This window comes from Odocoileus virginianus, chromosome 27, assembly GCF_023699985.2.
Source record: "Odocoileus virginianus isolate 20LAN1187 ecotype Illinois chromosome 27, Ovbor_1.2, whole genome shotgun sequence".
In the NCBI taxonomy this organism is placed as follows: Eukaryota; Metazoa; Chordata; class Mammalia; order Artiodactyla; family Cervidae; genus Odocoileus; species Odocoileus virginianus.
The window spans coordinates 12,857,683-12,878,186 of NC_069700.1; the positions used below are offsets into that span (position 1 = coordinate 12,857,683).

At 37.3% G+C, this 20,504-nt stretch overlaps 1 protein-coding gene across 7 annotated transcripts in view; it reads left to right on the forward strand.

The window, feature by feature from the left end:
* Positions 1 to 20,504, forward strand: part of CDKAL1 (CDK5 regulatory subunit associated protein 1 like 1) — a 603,129-nt gene that overhangs the window by 289,440 nt on the left and 293,185 nt on the right. For all 7 annotated transcript variants that reach the window (XM_070456204.1, XM_020875786.2, XM_020875789.2 and 4 more), the window contains one exon: positions 675 to 778. In XM_070456204.1, the coding sequence (XP_070312305.1) occupies positions 675 to 778 (104 nt within the window). The remainder of the gene's footprint in view (positions 1 to 674; positions 779 to 20,504) is intronic.

Here is a 20,504-nt window from a genome sequence, read left to right on the forward strand (position 1 = left end):
AGTAGAACCAACATTTTCATTATTAAAAGACAATTCTTTGTCATCACTTTATATATTTTGGGAGATAATTCTGTTTTTTAGTTTTTTAAAACTAATGTTGTCATTTGGTTTCTTTGACTAATATAATCCCAAAGAGCATTCATTGGACCTGTTTTAGTATTTCTTTCTGATTTCGAAGAGTTAAAGATATTACCTGAAGATTACTAAGAATGTATTTTCTTATGAGAATTCTATGTTGCTGATTTATTCTTTAGTTAATAGTTAAAACTTTTTCATTTATGAATAATGCAGTATATATAAGTGACACTAAAGTTTTAGTTTTATAATAGCCAAATAAATTCCATTGATTTAAAAATTAGGAATTTTTTTTCTTTTGAGTGACCATTTTAAGCATTTATAAATTTTGTTCCATATTAATGTGTGCATTTGAAGTTAATATTATGTGGTTTGTACAACCATTCTTAAATAGTTGAAACTTAAAAGAATTACACATTGCAGATTTCTGTGCCTGGTGGAAATAAAATGTGAAGGTTGCTAGATACTCATTTTTCATATCTCTTATATAAACTGGCAAATGATACTAAAACAGCAGTTTGGTGTATATCTTGGATATTTCCCCCCGTGTTAAGTGTCTTTAAAAGTTTTAACTGTATTTATCACTATCATTTGAACAGGTGTCTCAATGCTTGTACCTACTGCAAAACTAAACACGCCAGAGGAAATTTGGCCAGTTATCCAATTGATGAATTAGTAGATAGAGCCAAGCAGTCTTTTCAAGGTAAGAGTTTCTAGAATTCTATGTGATTTCAGTCTCTTTAATAAATTTTAATAGTCTTCTAAGTAAAACTTGACTTTAGGTTATGCTTGTTTAGCTTTCTGAAGAGTTTACAAATGTTTCAGCTTATCTAATAGAAGATGTTGTCAGATTCAGGTTATGATATTTGCATAACTTTTCTTTCACCACTCTTCTGTTTTCTTATGACTCTAAGGTAGGTGACATACTTTGAAATTTATCACCTGTCTTTATATTTCATGGAAAAGACAAAAAAATAAAAATGAAAGCCATGACCTTCTGGTGTGTGTTAATTAGACTTTTGTGGACTGAGTGAAATATCTTTTAAAGATTTCTGTCTCTTTGGTAACTTCTGGGCCATTTAGAAAACAGAACTAATAACGATTATCAAGTCTTGGAAAGAGAAGGTGGATTTTACTTTGAGCAAGTAAAGATAACCCCTGCTCATCCATAGGACTGTTGGAGCTGGGAAGATTGGTAATGGTATAGAGTCCTAAAAAGAATAATTCTTTGTGTGGGTGGCCAGCTACTTCTGATTCATCACTTGCTGGAAAATGTCATTGCCTTGATATCTCTCAGCATACAGTAAGACATTTGCAACATGAATCACAATTGTGTTGACACATAACCGTACATTTCCTCTTTTGTCTTTGTTTATAGTATGTATATATAACATTGGTGTGTTTTTATAACCAACATGAGATAATCTATTGTCTCATAATCTTGTGGGTTAATACTTATTGACAATGTGCTTTTCCTTTTAGCAAGTAACTTAGAGTGCTACTTCCAGTACTTCACACCCCAAATCTCAGAAAGTATGTGTTACAAACACATGTATTTAGTCAAAAGCTTTTATCAACATGAATTTGAACTGTTCTTTAAAACAAAGAGAAAAATACTCTTGATTAATTCAACACTTCTGGACATTTTTTTTTTTTCTAACTTTATATCCTTAGCACAGTCCCATTTTCTGTTCACATTCAACTTGTATTGAAAGAAATAAATGGACACTCATCGACTCTTGTAGTTATCCTGTTTCAGAACCCGCTGAATTGGCTAATCAGAGAAGTCTGAGTGGTTGTCTTTTCTGCAATATGGCTACTTTAAGGATTCTTTAGAAAGGGAATGAATTTGTACAGAAGCCTACTTTGTTTGAAAAATGATCCTTTGCTGGCATTCTTACTTGGTGTTTGTTTTTCCCTATATCTATTGAGTAACAGAGATATTAGAACTGTATGATCTATCCACTAACTCTGTGGTTAGAAGGCATACAAATTACAAGTGGGTTTACTGATTAAGATGAGTGACTCAAAGAATATATCAGAGGTTAACAGTGACTTAGTGGCTATTTCTAGAGAAAGTATTAAAAGAGATTTATTTAATATTACTTTCATCATCATCATTAGATACATATGTGCTTGGTTAGTCCCGTTTCCCACCCCCCACACCCCGCCAATGAAATGTGTGCAGTACAATGTTTTTCTATTGTCTTGTTGATTGAAGGCTAATATTTGAACTGATGGGCTCAATGGGTTGATACATGGAACTGTTACTAAAATACCAAGGTCTTAACTTTCTAGGTAAGCTGGTGTGTTTAGGGAATTTTAAGTTGTGAGTATCTGACGCTCTTTGCCATAGGATAGTCTGAATTCACAACGGTGCTCTGCTGGGTTCCAGCCACGTGATCTGACAAAGGTACTTGATGTATGCAAGTCATGGTTTTCTCATTACTGTGACATGTAGTGTTGCTTGTTGTTTGAATTTGAGATAACTTACATGAAGTTGTTGGTTGTGCCCTTATCATAAAGAAGGCATGTGACTTAAACTGGAGGAATTTAAAATAAATTGAAGAAGAGAAGTCTAATTTTTTTTTGAGAAGTCCAATTTTGAGTGAGAATATTGTAATATCTATAACATTAATGATTAGAACCAGGAGACATTTTCTTTTACTTCTAAAATATGTTTTATGAAGAATGTCTTTTACAGATAGGAACTATTGAGTATGACAGTCACCTTTTGCTTTCTCAGTTTGACAAATGCAAAATCATGTTAAGGACGGCCTTATAATTTCCCAAGAGGAAATAGCAATCTATAAGCTCACATTTTAAAGACATTGAGTTAGCAGCATCGTCTTTTGTTCTGCAACAAGCCTTGGTATCATAATGGTTGTATAGACTTCCTATGAGTTTTTAAAATTGCTGTGAGTTTTTAAATTGAAAAGAATAATTATGAAGTTAAATGTAATAGTAGAAATAGCCCGTTTTTCTTCTTGTGTATCTTATTCTTTAATAATTAAGAAATTAGGAATATTTAGAGGATCAGAGCCCCTTAAATTCTACATTATTCCATTATTAAAATTTCCCATAATCAGTAATAAACATTATGGTTCTTTGAGAATTTAAGAAGAAAAGTCTAAATATGCTGTCACTAAATTTTAGTGTTTAAAGCTGTTATGTCAGTGCAAGTTAGATTTCCCAACTGAAAATGGCGTTCCTTTTCTTACTTTTTCTTAAATTTTTAAATGACTATGTGTCACAAATACAAAATGGTTTTTAGAAAATCTCTATACCAGTTGTAGAATAGAGATTACATCCCTGGTTGCCTGTCATGTGATAGACTATACAATAAGGTAACAGTTTCTTTCTGAATAGCATATTCATGGAACATTTTATATTCATAAACATTTATTTCTTAGACATCTAATGAGTGAAGAGACTAGTGCTAGCCCATAGGCAAGGGAACATTCAGAAGAGATTCTGAAATAATCATGAAATCATTCTGAATATAAAGTGGCTTCCTAAAGTACTAAAAATATACTGACTATACGTTCAGCTGCCAAGAATGGGAAAAGGAGCCCATTAACTTTTGAATGGATATCATTAAACAAACTTTATATTTTTTAATAGAAACTTTAGTTTACCTTTTATGAAACATATATATAGTTTATATTTTGTTGGTTTCCTAGCTTTTTTTTTTTTACATTTTCATTGACTATTTTAACCTTCTCATGTGTTTTTCATTTTTGTTTCAGTTCTGCTTATGAGTGTGATATTTACCAGGTTAATTTCTGGGTATCATCTCTTTGTTCTAATAGACCATTGGGAAACCTCCCACCCTCACTTCACCTGTGCTGAGCTTTAGGTTTTAAAAATTCCTAGCCATGACAGTCTTTGGGGACTGGGGTTTGACGTGGTTGCATTTTAGATATCTAGAAAAACATGTCAAGCGATGACCAGGACTTTGTTGGGGCCAGAATGAATTTACACGCTAGTGTTTTCTAGGATATTTGTATTGATTTTTCTCCAGCAGCTAATCAATCAGTTTCAGCTGTATAAGTGATGGAGCAAACCTTTTTAAGTGTGCTGGGTGAGTGGTGTGGAAACAGCACCTTTCTCTGCTGTCTCTGGAATCAAAATGTAGAGATGATGGATGGGCTGTTTTCATAGCTCTGGTGTGCTTTTCTAGATCTCATTTCTGTGTAGTTACTTTTTTTTTCTTCCTCCTCATAAATCTGAACAGCCCCCCACAAGATAAGTGGCATAAACCGGTTATGGAAAGATGAATAAATTAAGATGAAATATTCAGAGCAAGGAGAAAATTTCTTGATGCTTAGTAATTTAGAGGTTTATGTTGGAATTTGATGAATTCAGTTTTATTTCAAGACTTGCAAAGATACCATCTAATGTGTATGAGATTAATTATGCAATGCAGCTGGAAAACATTACTTCCTGCCCTTTTGGATGGGAGAGAATATGAGCAACAATTGATTTTCTGGTGTATAAACTTGAAATTGTTGAGTTGTATGGTTTACATGAAGTCACATTTGACTTATAACCTTTAGCAATTAATACTGTATATTGATTTTCATCTAAGATGAAAAAGAGACCAATAATTGCATCCTATTAATTTATATGGCAGTTGTTTAAATGTCTCTTTTATTCTTTTATCTTTTCATTTGTGCTGTGTTCAAACTGAGAAATCTATTTCTTCTGTAGGATTAATAACATTAATATATATATTTCTTATACATTGTCAACTTCCACAAAAGGATTTTAGGCAGCTTACTTTAAAGGATTATATGTAATAGACCATAAAAAAATAAAGGCTATATGAAATACTGTATTATGTTTCAAAAGAGGAAAGATAATTTTATCAACTCGTGAATCTTGGCTTTCCCAAAGAATAGAGGGTTAGGGTGATTTATATAATTTGATAATCAGTTTTTAATCAGAGAAATCCACATATCTCTAGACTGTAAATACTAAGAAGAGTTATTTGCTTACATCCTTTTCTAAGAGACATCGACAAATATAATAGAAATGCCTTTAGCCTGTAATGTATGGAGAAGGAAATGGCAACCCACTCCAGTATTCTTGCTTACGAATCTCTTGGACGGAAGAGCCTGTTGGGCTACAGTCCTTGGGGGTCACAGAGAGTCAGACACGACTGAGTGATTTAGCACGGTGATGTATAGAATTTCAAGATAGTCTCTCCATGGCCTTTTCTTCTGTTGACAGTTACAAAACCCCCCCAATATAACATTAAACTGTAACTTTTAAAATAAATTTTAATGGCAGAGCTACATAAATTTATGTAATATGTATAACTTGATAGGAGGATCTGATACCTAAATAGCTGTTTGTCAGATATTCGGTTTGAATAAGATGAGATTAATCACTTTGGTGTCAGAGAATGTTAGTAAAGGTTATCTACAGCAGACCGGAGTATAACTGACTTGGTTCTTGCCTCTTCAGACCTTTGAGTTTCTAAGTCAGTGGTGTTCAAAGTTTTCTTAGCAATAAAACAACTCTTTTTTCAAATGAAATTTGAAAAGTAAAAGCTGAATTGCCAGGATTGAAGGTAAGAGATGGGGTCCTGTTTAATATGAGTCCTTTGCTGCTGAGGCCTTTCTTTCCTCAGAACATTTAGGATTCAGCCTGAACTGGCTGGTATTGATTAATATTTCTCTGCTCTATTCCTTAAATACACCAGTCCAGGGCTGGCAGATGCTTTCTTAAAGGGCCACATCATAAATGTTTTAGGCTGTATGGGCTACAAGCTCTGTCACATCTGTTCATTTTTGTCCTTGTAGCATAAAACCAGCTACCTGTGGACATGAAAGAATGGGTGTGGCTGTGTTAGAAAAGGGCTTGGTGGTCAGCTTTGGGGAAAGGTAACTTAAATAAGATATTATTGAGAACTATCTTATGGTCTCTGATATGCTAGCTAATACACATAAATTCATAAGAGAAGGATGTAGTCTCTAGGAACTACTGTTCCTCTGGCATCGATTAGTATTATCAGTCTGGCTGTTCATTTTAGTCAGTTGGAAATTTTGTAAAACCAAACCACAATGATGTCTGTGTCCCCTTGCTGACAATTGCATCATCATTTCTGTGGATTGGGAGGCCCTGCATTTTCTAAAATATAGATGATTCTAACGTATAAGCCAGAGTTTTGAACTTGAATTGAGATCCACTAGTTTAGATGATTTTTTTGGTTGAAGTTACTAAGTGAACTGACCTTCTCAATCTCTACTGAGAGGGACTGTGAGGAGGAAATCCTGGTTGATTAGTAAAGAATGAGCCAGGCCAGGGAGGGTGGCGGGGCAGAATGAAAAGTGAAAGTGAAGTCGCTCAGTCCTGTCTGACTCTTTGTGACCCTATGGACTGTAGCCTACCAGGCTCCTCTGTCCATGGGATTTTCCAGGCAAGAACACTGGAGTAGGTTGCTGTTTCCTTCTCCCATAGTACTGTTCATTTGTAGATACCACCCTGCTGGTTAATGACTGGCTTCAGAATCCCCTGATGGTGCTTACTTAGGTGAAGAGGCTCAATGATTTTTGTTTTCACTAGGTATCACAGAAGGGTCAGCTGGCATTTTACAAGTGTTTCCTGGGCTCTGTGGAAATCAGAAAGATGGAAGAGGCTTGTCTCCAAGGAGCTCCTCCTAATTCAGGGGGACAGAGTAGCCAGTTGGACTAATGAAAATTAAAGTACACCGAGCCAGGAAAGACAGTGTTCAGATGGCAAAAAACATTGAGCTTTTTTAACTTTGGATTTTGATCCATGATCTGTCTGGGTGGTATCAGCAAATTGATGGCCCTTGTGCTCCTCCTCCACCTTCCCAGCTCCAGGCAGCCTTCACTGATCAGCCAAGCTTTCCCCTTAGAATCCCTCTCAATACTGAATGCTATTCACCACTGCTTAGTATTCTAGATAAACTCTACTTGCCATTCTGAATCTTAAAGTTTGTATTAGGCTGGAGGTAGACGGAAGAAACCACAGTAACTATTGGAACGGTATAGTTGTTGTTTTGACATTCATTCAACAAATACTTATTGAACATTGATTAGAAACAGTTCCTAGTTCTACTGAGAGGTATGTGCTTTAGATATGTGGTGATAACAATGCATTACTATAATCAATCTTTGATTACTTGTGCCAGTAAGATAGGGAGACCAGTGGTGAGGTATGCTTATCCCTGCTATGGGAAAGAAAGATGCAGTCCCAAGGCTGTTTTACAAAACAGCATCTGTTTATAATTCTGTAAACTTTCATAGTTCAGAGTACATATAACCCATAAGTACAGAAAATTTGGAGCTTCTGGGAGTATCGTTTTAAGTCTATCCCTAGGAAAACTAGAGTGTAATCAATCCCCCACTGTTACTGGTGAGTTTTACCTTTTCCACACTGTTTGTTCTACAAAACAACCTGCAAGTATGCAATTAGATATGAAAAATTATGTATAATATGATAAGACCTTTGCAAAACAGATGGGAAAAGTCAAGACTTGGTGTGGAATTGGAACTTGGGAAAGTAGGCCATAGTCACATATGCTGTTTCGACTCTGAACTTGTCTTAAAAGCTTATTTTCTGTAAGACTAAAAAAACCAGCTTGGCATTAGATTTGAAAGAAAATTTTCACTTGTGAGCTCTTGTAGGGAATGGGAAAGATGCATTAGGTCTCAACAGCATCCCCTTAACACTCAGATCCACATACCAAGTTTCTTACAGTTGTATGTTTTGGCATTCCTTGTTAGAACTTGCAGCCATGCCCTGTAAAGCATAACACTCTGACAGGATTTCTTGGGAGCCTAAGAGAATATATTCCAAGTGTTTGGGACTTGCTAGTGATCTGGCTCCACTCCCGTGGTCCTTGGGTACTACAAAAGAATCCTGTTGTAGAGGCTAATAGCTTAGGGTTTGCACACCTGAGATTGTTTTGCGAGATGATACGTCAGAGTGCAGAAAGAAGATATGAGGTTTTGTATTGATTTGCATTTTCTCTTCCTTAAAAGCTTTTTTGGTATATGTTTTATATTGTATATAATAGCACATTAGTGTTTGACTATAATTAGTAAGTACATCTCCGTGGGGATTCATTAAACCTTTTTTAAAATTCATTCGGGAGAGTGATTTTCTAAAATATGGAGACTACTGATTCAGAGAACAAATATCCTGCCCATTTACCACTAGAAACCCAATTCTTTCCACCAGTCATCTGGTTTGAGTAGGGTTTGCTCTTTGTCAAGGTCCTAAGGTGTCCATATTCTGTTTTGATTGAGGGCAAATCCATCTGCTTTTGAGATCAAATAAGCAAAGAATAAAGTTGATGACCTTTGGAGGAAACCTGTAGTACTTAATGAAGACTCTTGCCGAGCATCTGCTCAGAGGCAGGCTCTAAGTCCTCGGCAACATGTGTTTCCACTCTGCTTCCATCTGGGTTTCAGATCACTGGAAGACTGAGCCAGGAGGGTGTCAGGTCAGGCCTCGGTGACAGTCCACATTTGGGTTTAGTAGGTGCTCAGTAAATGTTGAATCGGTGGCTGATCCTGAATTGATTATGCTCGATGAAATTCTATATGTGACTTGGAACCTGCAATGAAAATGTAGCCTGGAAAAGCTATATTTCTAAAGTGGGCAAGGGATATTGCTTAGTTTCAGCTGCTCTTCCTTCACAATTGAGTGTCTGTCAGACAGACACAACTTTGTCTCATAACATAGGCTTGATTTTATGACACCAGACATTTGGTGGTGGTGGCTTTCTAAGCTTTGCAGAAGATAATTAATTTACTTTTGGAAAGTATCTCCTGGTAGTTAACAGTACCTGTCATTTTACCAAATGAGTATATCCATGTAGGTCCCATGTTTCTAGTTATAATTCAACATTTGCTTTGACATTTCTCTTCTGCAAAACAGAATTCAGCAAACAATTTGTGGTGACACGGGGACCAAAGTTAACTGAGGGTTTGCTTTCGGAAGTTCGAACTGAAGGTAATCTGTCTTTGGGATCATTTTGGTGAACTTTAAAGGCTGCAAGTTAGTTTTGGAAGGTTGTTTAATGGAATTTTAATAGCCCTTGAAAGATGTGAAAGTGATACTGCTACCTGGTGGTTTGTAAACCTGACCTTTGTGAGATGTTTTCTGGGCAAAAGTACTATTTTGTGATGCCAGCAGCTTTTATTGATTCTGCAGAGTCTGCAGTTTTCTAACACCGGCTGTCAATTCATTCCAGCTGAAAAATTATTAAATTTCTTCTCCTGCTTGTGTGGATATTAAATTGCAGTAAACATACTTGCACAGTGTCAGGTACAGCAAGCACAATTTTCTGCGTGAAAAAAATGTTTGTTAGTGGGACCTTGGCGGTTCAGCACAGGTTATAAATTTCTGTATTTCTTCTTATTTGTTACTCTCAGTTATGGTTTTTATTTCTCTTGGTAAGTTTCTTGTTATTTGTAATATAAGAAAGAAAAGTTTGATTTAGACTGCTGACTTTAAAAACTATGCCCTTTAGTTCATTTCTGGTCTTGTCAAAAGAAAAAGATGGGAGTAAGAGGATTTAACCAGTAAAATTATGATTGGAACAGAATGAAAAAGATCTGATGAAAGAATGAATTGAATGAAAAAGGGAAGGGATAAATAATTCGATGATCATCAATTCAGTTCAGCTCAGTTGCTCAGTCGTGTCCGACTCTTTGTGACCCCATGAACTGCAGCACGCCAGGCCTCCCTGTCCATTACCAACTCCTGGAGTTCACCCAGACTCATGTCCATCGAGTCGGTGATGCCATCCAACCATCTTATCCTCTGTCATCCCCTTATCCTCCTGCCCTCAGTCTTTCCCAGCATCAGGGTCTTTTCAAATGAGTCAGCCCTTCGCATCAGGTGGTCAAAGTATCGGAGTCTCAGCTTCAACATCAGTCCTTCCAATGAATACCCAGGAATGATCTCCCTTAGGATGGACTGGTTGGATCTCCTTGCAGTCCAAGGGACTCTCAAGAGTCTTCTCCAACACCACAATTCAAAAGCTTCAATTCTTTGGCACTCAGCTTTCTTTATAGTCCAACTCTCCCATCCATACATGACCACTGGAAAAACCATAGCCTTGACTGGACGGACCTTTGTTGACAAAGTAATGTCTCTGCTTTTTAATATGCTCTCTAGGTTGGTCATAACTTTCCTCAAGGAGAGGGCGTCTTTTAATTTCATGGCTGCAGTCACCATCTGCAGTGATTTTGAAGCCCCCCAAAATAAAGTCAGCCAATGTTTCCACTGTTTGCCCATCTATTTGCCATGAAGTGATGGAACTAGATGCCATGATCTTACTTTTCTGAATGTTGAGCTTTAAGCCAACCTTTTCACTCTCCTCTTTCACTTTAATCAAGAGGCTCTTTAGTTCTTCTTCACTTTCTACCGTAAGGGTGGTGTCATCTGCATATCTGAGATTATTGATATTTCTTCCAGCAATCTTGATTCCAGCTTGTGCTTCCTTCAGCCCAGCGTTTCTCATGATGTACTCTACATATAAGTTAAATAAGCAGGGTGACAATATACAGCCTTCACGTATTCCTTGTCCTATTTGGAACCAGTCTATTGCTCCATGTCCAGTTCTAACTGTGCTTCCTGACCTGCATATAGGTTTCTCAAGAGGCAGGTCAGGTGGTCTGGTATTCCCATCTCTTTCAGAATTTTCTACAGTTTATTGTGATCCACACAGTCAAAGGCTTTCATGTAGTCAATAAAGCAGAAAGAGATGTTTTTCTGGAACTCTCTTGCTTTTTTGATGATCCAGCGGATGTTGGCAATTTGATCTCTGGTTCCTCTGCCTTGTCTAAAACCAGCTTGAACATCTGGAAGTTCACGGTTCATGTATTGCTGAAGCCTGGCTTGGAGAATTTTGAGCATTACTTTTCTAGTGTGTGAGATGAGTACAATTGTGCGGTAGTTTGAGCATTCTTTGGCATTGCCTTTCTTTGGACTTGGAATGAAAACTGACCTTTTCCAGTCTTGTGGCCACTGCTGAGTTTTCCAGATTTGCTGGCATATTGAGTGCAGCACTTTCACAGCATCGTCTTTCAGGATTTGAAATAGCTCAACAAGAATTCCATCACTTCCACTAGCTTTGTTCATGGTGATTCTTCCTAAGGCCCAGTTGACTTCACATTCCAGGATGTCTGGCTCTACATGAGTGATTACACCATCGATGATCATACATAACACATAGATCCTTTTGAATTGCGGAATTCTAGTTAAGCAAGGTGGAATGATGGTGAGGTAGTAAAGTGGTTCTTAAACTTGCCTGTCTCTGAGACTAACTTTTGGACGTTGGAGGTGTATGTTTAAAATGCAAGTATTTGGCCAGATACCACCTTTATGGCAGAAAGCGAAAAAGAACTAAAGAGTCTCTTGATGAAAGTGAAAGAGGTGCGTGAAAAAGCTGGTTTAAAACAGCATTCAAAAAATGAAGATCATGGCATCTGGTCCCATCACTTCATGTCAGATAGATGGGAAAAAATGGAAACATTGAGAGGTTTACTTGGGCTCTAAAATGACTGCAGGTGGTGACTGCAGCCATGAAATTAAAGGACACTTGCTCCTTGGAAGAAAGGCTATGAGCAACCAAGACAGCCTATTAAAAGGCAGAGACATTACTTTCCTGAGAAAGGTCTGTCTAGTCAAAGCTGTGGTTTTTCCAGTAGTCATGTATGGATGTGAGTGTTGAACTATAAAGAAAGCTGAGTGCTGAAGAATTGATGTTTTTGAACTGTGGTGTTGGAGAAGACTCTTGAGAGTCCCTTGGACTGCACGGAGATCCAACCAGTCAATCCTAAAGGAAATCAGTCCTGAATATTCTTTGGAAGAACTGATGCTGAAGCTGAAACTCCAATACTTTGGGAGTTTCCCACCTGATGGGAAGAACCGACTCATTGAAAAGACCCTGATGCTGGGAAAGATTGAAGGTAGGAGGACGAGATGGTTGTATGGCATCACCGAGTTGATGAACATGAGTTTGAACAAGCTTGAACAGATCTGGCCAAATTTGCGATTCAGTAGGTCTGCCATGGCCCATGAATTTATATTTTCAAATGAATCACTCCTAATGACCCAGATGCAGGTGTTGTGGGGAACACTTCCAGAAACTTGTCTAGAGAATTTTCTTGATTAAACACACCAAGTCATTTGATCAGAATATTGAAGGGAAGAAGAAATGTAATGTTTATGTCAAGAATATCAGCATAAACAACATAAGCTACACAAATGGTCTTCTACATGTTTATCTTATTGGAAAATACATCTTTAATTTCTCTAAATACCTTTGTCAATGGATGTGAAGTGACAGGCTTCAGTGGTGGGTGTGGGACAGCAGCAGTGTTTCATGAGTCAGGCCTGATACAGAATGTGTGTGTGCACGCGTGCACATTTGATGTGGCATGATTAGAGCCCAGAAATATGGTCGAACTCAAAAAAAGTAGCCTGGAAAGGCATGAAAGCAGAGATCTGAGCCAGAGATTAAAACTAGAGTCTGAAACCAAAAAGACAGAGAGAAAATATAATCCAAGTGCCTGGAGAATAAATCAGTGAAAGTCCTAACTAATTAATTAGAATGGGCCATATTGCTTGCTTGCTACTTGCAGAGTGATGAACCTAATTCAGGGTTTAAAGGCAATGTGTGCAATGGACAAAACCCACTTTTGGCATTATAAACTGTTTGAAATATTTAAGCTTAGGATTTTTATTTTTTTGTTTTGGTTGTGCTGCTTGACATGTGGGATCTTAGTTCTCTCACCAGGGAACCAACCTGTGCTCCCTGCAGTGAACACATGGAGTCCTAACCACTGGACCACTGAAGAAGTCCCATAAGCTTAGTTGATTTTATGTTTCATAATTAATTACATATTTTATAAATGCATTTTAGAATCTGAGATTTAACAAACCCAGCAAATCATAATCCCTGTTTTCTTCTCTCTAAATATCATGTGGATGAACAGTGAAAAATCTATTGCTAGTGGTCACCATTGACTCACTCCCCTGATAGTCATGCTTTTGTGTAGACAGGGCTGTTCTGCATTGGCCGTCTGCTTGACATGTGTTTTGCTTTGGCCATTGGAGCATGAGAAAGCCTGATGCAAGCAGTTTTATAAGCACTGGTATACGGAGGTTTGTTCTTATGGAACGTTGCTTGGATCCCTGAGTCTACTTGAAAGTGGTCCAGCTAACCTACTGCAGTTATTGCGTGGACATAGTCAGCCCACAGATGTACCAGCTGAGATTCGAGATGTGAATGAGGAAGCCATCTTTAATGCTCCCACTATCACACTGATCAAAAAAACAAAATCCACATCGCAGAGCTAGAGCAATAATAAATTACTGTTTTGTGCCACTAACTTTTTGTGTAGTTGTTTTGCAGTATTAAGTATATTAGCTATTTTAAAAATATATTTTAAATTAAAATGTAATAATGCTATCATTATATTTACAGTACCTGTTCATTTTAGCCAAATGGATTCAGGATTACATTTTGGTTATGAATAGAAAGGGTTAAATTCTGTGACCTTAAGAAAGCAGTTTGTTCTCTCTCTCAGGTTCAGTTTTTTCGTCTGAGCAGTAGAAATAAAGCATACTTGTTAAATAATCAGCATGGATTTTAAGCAAGATGCTGTAATACTAAATCTATGATACTTTGAGAATACTTGAAAACTGTTGTTTTTGTTCAATCACTAAGTCCTGTCCAACTCCTTGCGACCCCATGAACGGCAGCACGCCAGGCTTCCCTGTCCATTGCCAACTCTGGAGCTTGCTAAAACTCATGTCCATTGAGTCAGTGATGCCATCCAACCATCTCATCCTCTCGTCCCCTTCTCCTTCTGATTTTAGTCTTTCCTAGCATCAGGGTTTTTCCAGTGAGTCAGCTCTTTGCCTGTGACCAAACTACTAGAACTTCAGCTTCTGCATCAGGCTTTGAGTGAATACTCAGGGTTGATTTCCTTTTAGGATTGACTGGTTTGATCTCCTTGTTGTCCAAAGGACTTTTGAGTCTTCTCCAGCATAATTTGAAAGTATCAGTGCTTTGATGCTCAGCCTTCTGTATGGTCCAGCTCTCACATCTGTATGTGACTACTAGAAAAACCATAGCTTTGACTACATGGGCTTTTGTCGGCAAAGTGATGCCTTTGCTTTGTAATATGCTATGTTTGTCATTGCCTTCCTTCTGAAGAAGTCTCTTAACCTCGTGGCTACAGTCCATGTCTGCAGTGATTTTGGAATCCAAGAAAATAAAATCTGTCACTGCTTCCACTTTTTCCCCTTCTAATAAATGGTCGCTAATTATTATTGTGTTTGTTCTTAATGACTTAGTAAAAGGGCAAGAAGGGGAAAGGGGAAGAGAAAAAAGAAAATGTTGCCATTTTATTTTTCTTTCCAAATCTGCCCTGTGTGTATTAGTGCATACAGGAACATGCCCAAGCCTGGCTACTTTTAAGAGGAAACATGGTCTGGTAGAGGTGCTTCTCACACTTTAAAGGGCAGACAGATCATCTGGAGATTTTGTTAGCATGCAGATTCTGTTTCTGATGAGTCTTGAGTGAGGCCTGAGAATTTGCGTTTTTAGTTCTCTGTTGGTACTGATAACTGCTGGTCCTCATGACCTTTTATATTTTAGTCCTGAATCCCCTCTTCAGCCATCATCTTTCACCATTCATAATTTGTTCTTCACTCACTCAAACTTTTTTCCTCATGCGTCTGTGATAGCGCTTGCCAGGTGTAGTTACAGTGATCTGTTTAAATGTTTATATTTTTCTGCTTACCTCCGCTGTGATCTCTCTGATAAGAACTGCTTGGATCTCACTTTTCTTCATATCACAGTTAATGTTCAATAAATGTCTTTTGATGCATGCCCTTACGATTCTCATAACTGAACTGGGAACTTCATCTTCCATTTTACTAATCAGAAATAATAAATGTGCAGAGAATGAACCTTCTCAATATCTGGCTGTGAATCCTGGAGTTTGAAGGAATAGTCAGCTAGTGTCCTTGCTTGGGAATGAGAGAGGAATGGATTGTTCACAGATGTGAATAATTTGGGGAGGATAATGGGGATTGGGCACAGTTCAGACTATTTCTTTTTGTGAATATTAACGTACACCCATACTATATCATATAAGCAAATAGTAGAAAATTGGAATGTTTGAAGCAAATTTAATGTTCTAGGTAGGAAATGTTAAAGAAAGCTTGTATTTAAAAAGATAATATCTGTTTCCTTTGAAAAATTGGGTTGCTACATATTACGTATAAGTGAATTCATTTCTGCTTTTGTATCTATATTTGTTCACTCCAGCTACATCTACGCTTTATCTTTTAAACTAGAAATAATTTATATGCAATGGTCTGACCTTCATTTACAGTTGTACTGACTTTCAGATATAATTCACTGTGTAATTATTTTTAGTAAAAAAATAATAATAATAAGGGGAGGTGAGTAGGAGAATCCTGGGACTATGTTAAGTGGAGAATAATTGAATAAAGATTTTAAAAATAATTTCCCTAAATGTATTAGCCCTGTATTTGAATATTTCCAGCAGGATTATTTCTGCACCTAAATTTTCAAATAGTATGTGCTTTTTATAAATTCATAAATATTATAATCATATGAAAATATACCTCTCCGTGTGAATTTTGAAAAATCTGTAAATTTTTTTGCTCTGATTGACTGACATTTTGCTGAATAGTTCTTGATTTGAAATGAGTACATACAGGGAAGTGTATGTTGTTTCATTTTTTAAGACCCTTGGCCAAGATTAGTGTTGGCCAAGATTAATTGTTATTATTATTTGTTTATTTAACAAACATTTGTCAAGTACCTAGTAAGTGGGGATATGTGATAGTGAAATCCTGCTTACATTCTACATTTTCTGTAGTGAATCCTGGGACATCTAGAGGAAACAATTTGTAATTTTTAAGTATGACTTAATAGCAGGTTATGAGACATATATTTTTCTTCACTAAAATACAGAATTTGATAAAATAAAAGTTGCTACTTAAAAATGACTGACTTGTTCAGAATAATTCATATCAAAGGAAAAGTAAATGGACACTTGGATCAGTGTATTTTAGGTAAGACAGGATATTTCTCAAGTTGGATTTCAGCTAAGTCTTGACATCTAATCACATATTCAGCCCCTACATTGCTAATTATTTTTAAACATGGACTTCAGGAAACCAAATTGCCATCCCTAAGCAAAGAAAAAATTATTTTGTATGCTGCATAGTATTTATTATATTCCACCACCAAGCAGCATAGAATTTTTGCACATCACTGATTTTCTTCCTTGCTTTATTTTATTCATATTAGTGACACTGATTTTTTGTATGTGATGAATAAAGGTACAATTGTAAATCTTGTTCAGACAATTAATAAAGCTGTGTAAGAAGTGTGTCAAGTAATGTTCTTTGTACTTTTACATCTAGCGTTTCACTTCACCCTCACATTCATGGAGTGAGTATAGCTGCTGAGCTTGTTGGCCCTGTTTTACTGCCACACAGGTTGCTCTGAAGGTCTGAAGAAGGATGTGAAGGTAGAGATTTCCTGATGGATGGGCCCGTGTGCTTTGCACTGTAGCTTGCTGCTCCTTAGGGAGAACATTGCAAATGCATTAGTTGCTGTAGTGCGCTTTAACCTGTTACGGTAACTGGGGTCGTCTCGCCCGCTGGATCATTTTGAGAGACGCCCCTCGTGGAGATGCAGTCATCATGTTCTCGAATGGCGGCACTGCCACATTCCACAGGTGTTCGGCTTCTTTGGTCATCACTCTTTCAAAAGATCAGATACCTAGAAAAATAACAGAATGCGGAAAAATCAGGCCCACACAGAAATTTTAGGTTCTAGGTACCTTAGTACACCAGGAGAAAGTATTTACATTTAAATCCTTTCATTAAGTAGTTCATTAAGGTACATTTAAAACTCTGCCTTATTGTAAAATTACCTGTTCTTTTCAAGTTTGGAGATTTAAAAATGTTTAAAAGTGTATTTCAGTGTATGTGAAACAAATATAGAAATGATGCTAATGATGCAGAAAGATTAGTTCTGTATGTAACTATTAACTTGAGACTTCGGATCCGTGAAGATCCTTAGTTTCTAGTGTACCCATCAGAGTAGCTTGATTGCCTAAAATCTATGTTCTCCTCACGCCACAGACTTCCACTAAATGAACTGTGAATTTTAATTTGAAGTGTATTTGGAAACCAATTTCTATTAAAAAATGGATTTATAGCTTGAAAACTGGGTACCTCGTAAATGCCAAGTAAATCCAGTTCATCTTCAGTTGCCAGTTGTGTCTGTTTTTAATTTTAGGCAATTGCATTTGTGACCCACTCTTGTTTGGCTTTACTTTTTGAGAACCAGTGCTCTAAAGAAAGAAAAAATAAACCCACTTTTGTTCCTAGTTTATTTGCAAACCAGGTCAGACGCCCTTGATTAGCTCTCAGTTGGAGGATAATTTGAACCTTGACAGATTGAACCCAAACAGCAGGGTTTCTCTAGTCTGGCCAACAGATAGAAAAAATAAAATAAAAGCTAATTCCAGTTCATAAGCCATACAACAGGACTGAATAAACGTGCAACTGTTAATGAATAGCTATTTCAAATATTTACAAAAGGCCCAAGAAAAAAGAAAAGATTAGCATCTTAGGCAGCTGTTCTAAGGGAACCCTATTAAAAATAAACATGATAAGTGATGCTTGAGAGCTTATATATCTGTCAAATATCAAATACATTAAAAAAAAACACTTTTAGAAAAACAAAAAACTATTAAGACTCTTTGGAGCATAGCTATCCTGCTTTGTGGTTTACAGTGGAATTTTATTTTTATTCTTTTTTAAATGTATCATTTCTAACCCCTCATATATTCTTAGGGATGCTATTTTATAGAGTGAAAGGTTATGGGTAAGTGAATGAAATCCTTTGAATGGTATCCATTGTGATTACATTGGTTAGGAACTTTAAAATTCAGCTGTCTGTCATTTGAAGACATACTGTTAGTTTTTATTTTATGGGATTGAAGATGACATAATGGTTTGAATATGGCTGTAATAACATTTTAGCATTGTGGCAATTGTGCTAGAAAATGCTACGTAGAGATGGAAATTATTCCTGACTCAGTGAGGTGTTGGTTCCCCACACTGATTACAAGTACAGTTATTACTGTCTCTGTGTGCTTTGAGCAGTGTTTCTGCAAATCCACCCCAGTCTATTTATGTAAAGTACGCCTTGTGTGCTTAGCTAAAATAAAAGAAACTCTTCCTGTCGTACTTTAGTGACTTACATGGCATATCTTTGGAGTTCAAGACTTACCATTCATGTGTCTAACTATTTTTGATACTTTGAAATTGTGGAGAAGAGCAGTTTGAGTTTTCTGAAGCTTGAATTTGTATTTGAGTAGCTGTGTTCTGCAGAGAAGGCAGTGGCACCCCACTGCAGTACTCTTGCCTGGAAAATCCCATGGACGGAGGAGCCTGGTGGGCTGCAGTCCACGGGGTCACGAAGAGTCGGACACGACCGAGTGACTTCACTTTCACTTTTCACTTTCTTGCACTGGAGAAGGACATGGCAACCCACTCCAGTGTTCTTGCCTGGAGAATCCCAGGGATGGGAGCCTGGTGGGCTGCCGTCCATGGGGTCACACAGAGTTGGACATGACTGACGTGACTTAGCAGTAGCAGATGTGTTCTAAGGCTAAAGTGGAAGATCAAGTCATTTATCTGATGAGTGAGTTTAGATAGCAGCTCAGCATTTGTCTCATGTGATGTAGAGTAAGTCTCTTGTAATTTTTTAGTTGTAAGTGACTAAATCTTCGTTTCTGTGTCCAAGATGTCGCCTAAAGGAAAGCCAGTACTAGTGGTGTAAACTTTGTGGATTTGGAGATCTATATATGAGCTACTGTCTTAATAATTGAATATTTGAAAAGTTTAAAAAGCTTAGTTATTTTGATTTGAGGTCATTTCTGATTTGTAAAAGTGCTTTTTCAGGAGTACAGATCATTTTGTGGAAGTTCAAAAAACATGTCAGTGGTTGAAGTGTAGCCTGCATGGGTGTGATGTCTGTGATATAAATATAGAGCAGCTTGGTCGTGATCTCAACTATAAGTCAGATCAGATATACTGATGGATTCTTAGGCCCATTGTTTCTTTTCAGGCCAGTTTCAGAACCAGTGCAAGAGTGTGGCCATCCTCAGTCTGTTCTAGAAAGGGGGGACCAGGCTGACAAAGAATCATGAGATGTCGTGATCTGGCCCTAGACTTCTCTGACCTCACGTTCCATTCCTCTCCAGCAGTACCTTTATGGACCCATTTCCCCTCTCCCCACCCAAACTGGCACAACTGAATCTCTATAGTACCCTATCACCTGAAATAGCCTTTAATCACCATTAATTCATTTTTGCCCTCTAATGTAAAGGTTAGAAAGTAGGAGGGAAATGACTGAAGAAAATAAAAGTGATGTATAAAGGGGGCATGAGTGTGTAATAATAGCATGAGGAAGAAAGACAAGTCAGTCCTTTTCAGTTACAGGTTGCTTCTGTGTGATAAACAATGTTATTATAAAATTACTGTTTCTTTGAAATGTACACACTGCATATACACACACCTGAGGGGAATTATGACATACACATGTAAGGAGACCAGTATTGTAGTTTGATATTTTTAATGGTAACTTTTCTGTTTCTGCTCTATTGAAGGGGTACTCTATATCCCCCCTTTCTGAAAGTGGTTTTAGTGAAATCCAAAAGGGTCTGTTCCTTTGAGAATACTTGGGTTTAGACTCCATTGATAGCATTACATTTTCATGCTGTTCTGCAGTTATAGTAGACCCTTAAACTTAGAGACTCTCTTTGTGCTTCATCATTGTAATTTACACACTGGGCTGGTACATTCTCTTCAAGACAGTTTGTCTTATGCCTCCAGCTGCTCCCCAATAGCCATTGTGCTGAATAAGCACTTATTTCAGTATGTCCTTGATACAATTAATGCAGGCATCTGCAGAAGCGGCGGCGGCGGCGGCAGCTGCAGTGCCTTATGGAAGCCAACTTCTGCTTAGCATTGTGATAAAAGAAATAGTTTTGAGCTGGAAGCTAATGTTGGCTTATTTTTAGCATAAAAAGAGTTGCACCTGCCAGGGCTAGTGGAGGACTGAGGTTTGTTGATTACACGTTCTTGTTAGTGCCATTGTTATTGGTAAAATGGGGATGATGTCATCCTTATCAGACTGAATTGGCACCCTGTAGAGTGACAAATAATTTACCCTCTGCGGTTTTATCAGCATGGGCCGCATGTTAGCAGCAGCCGGAGTGCTGGGTTTTCACAGTTGAGCGCTGTGGAACTGCAGAGGTGTATGGAAATGAAAGGGATTGATACTTGTAATCAGCGCACATAGTCACGGC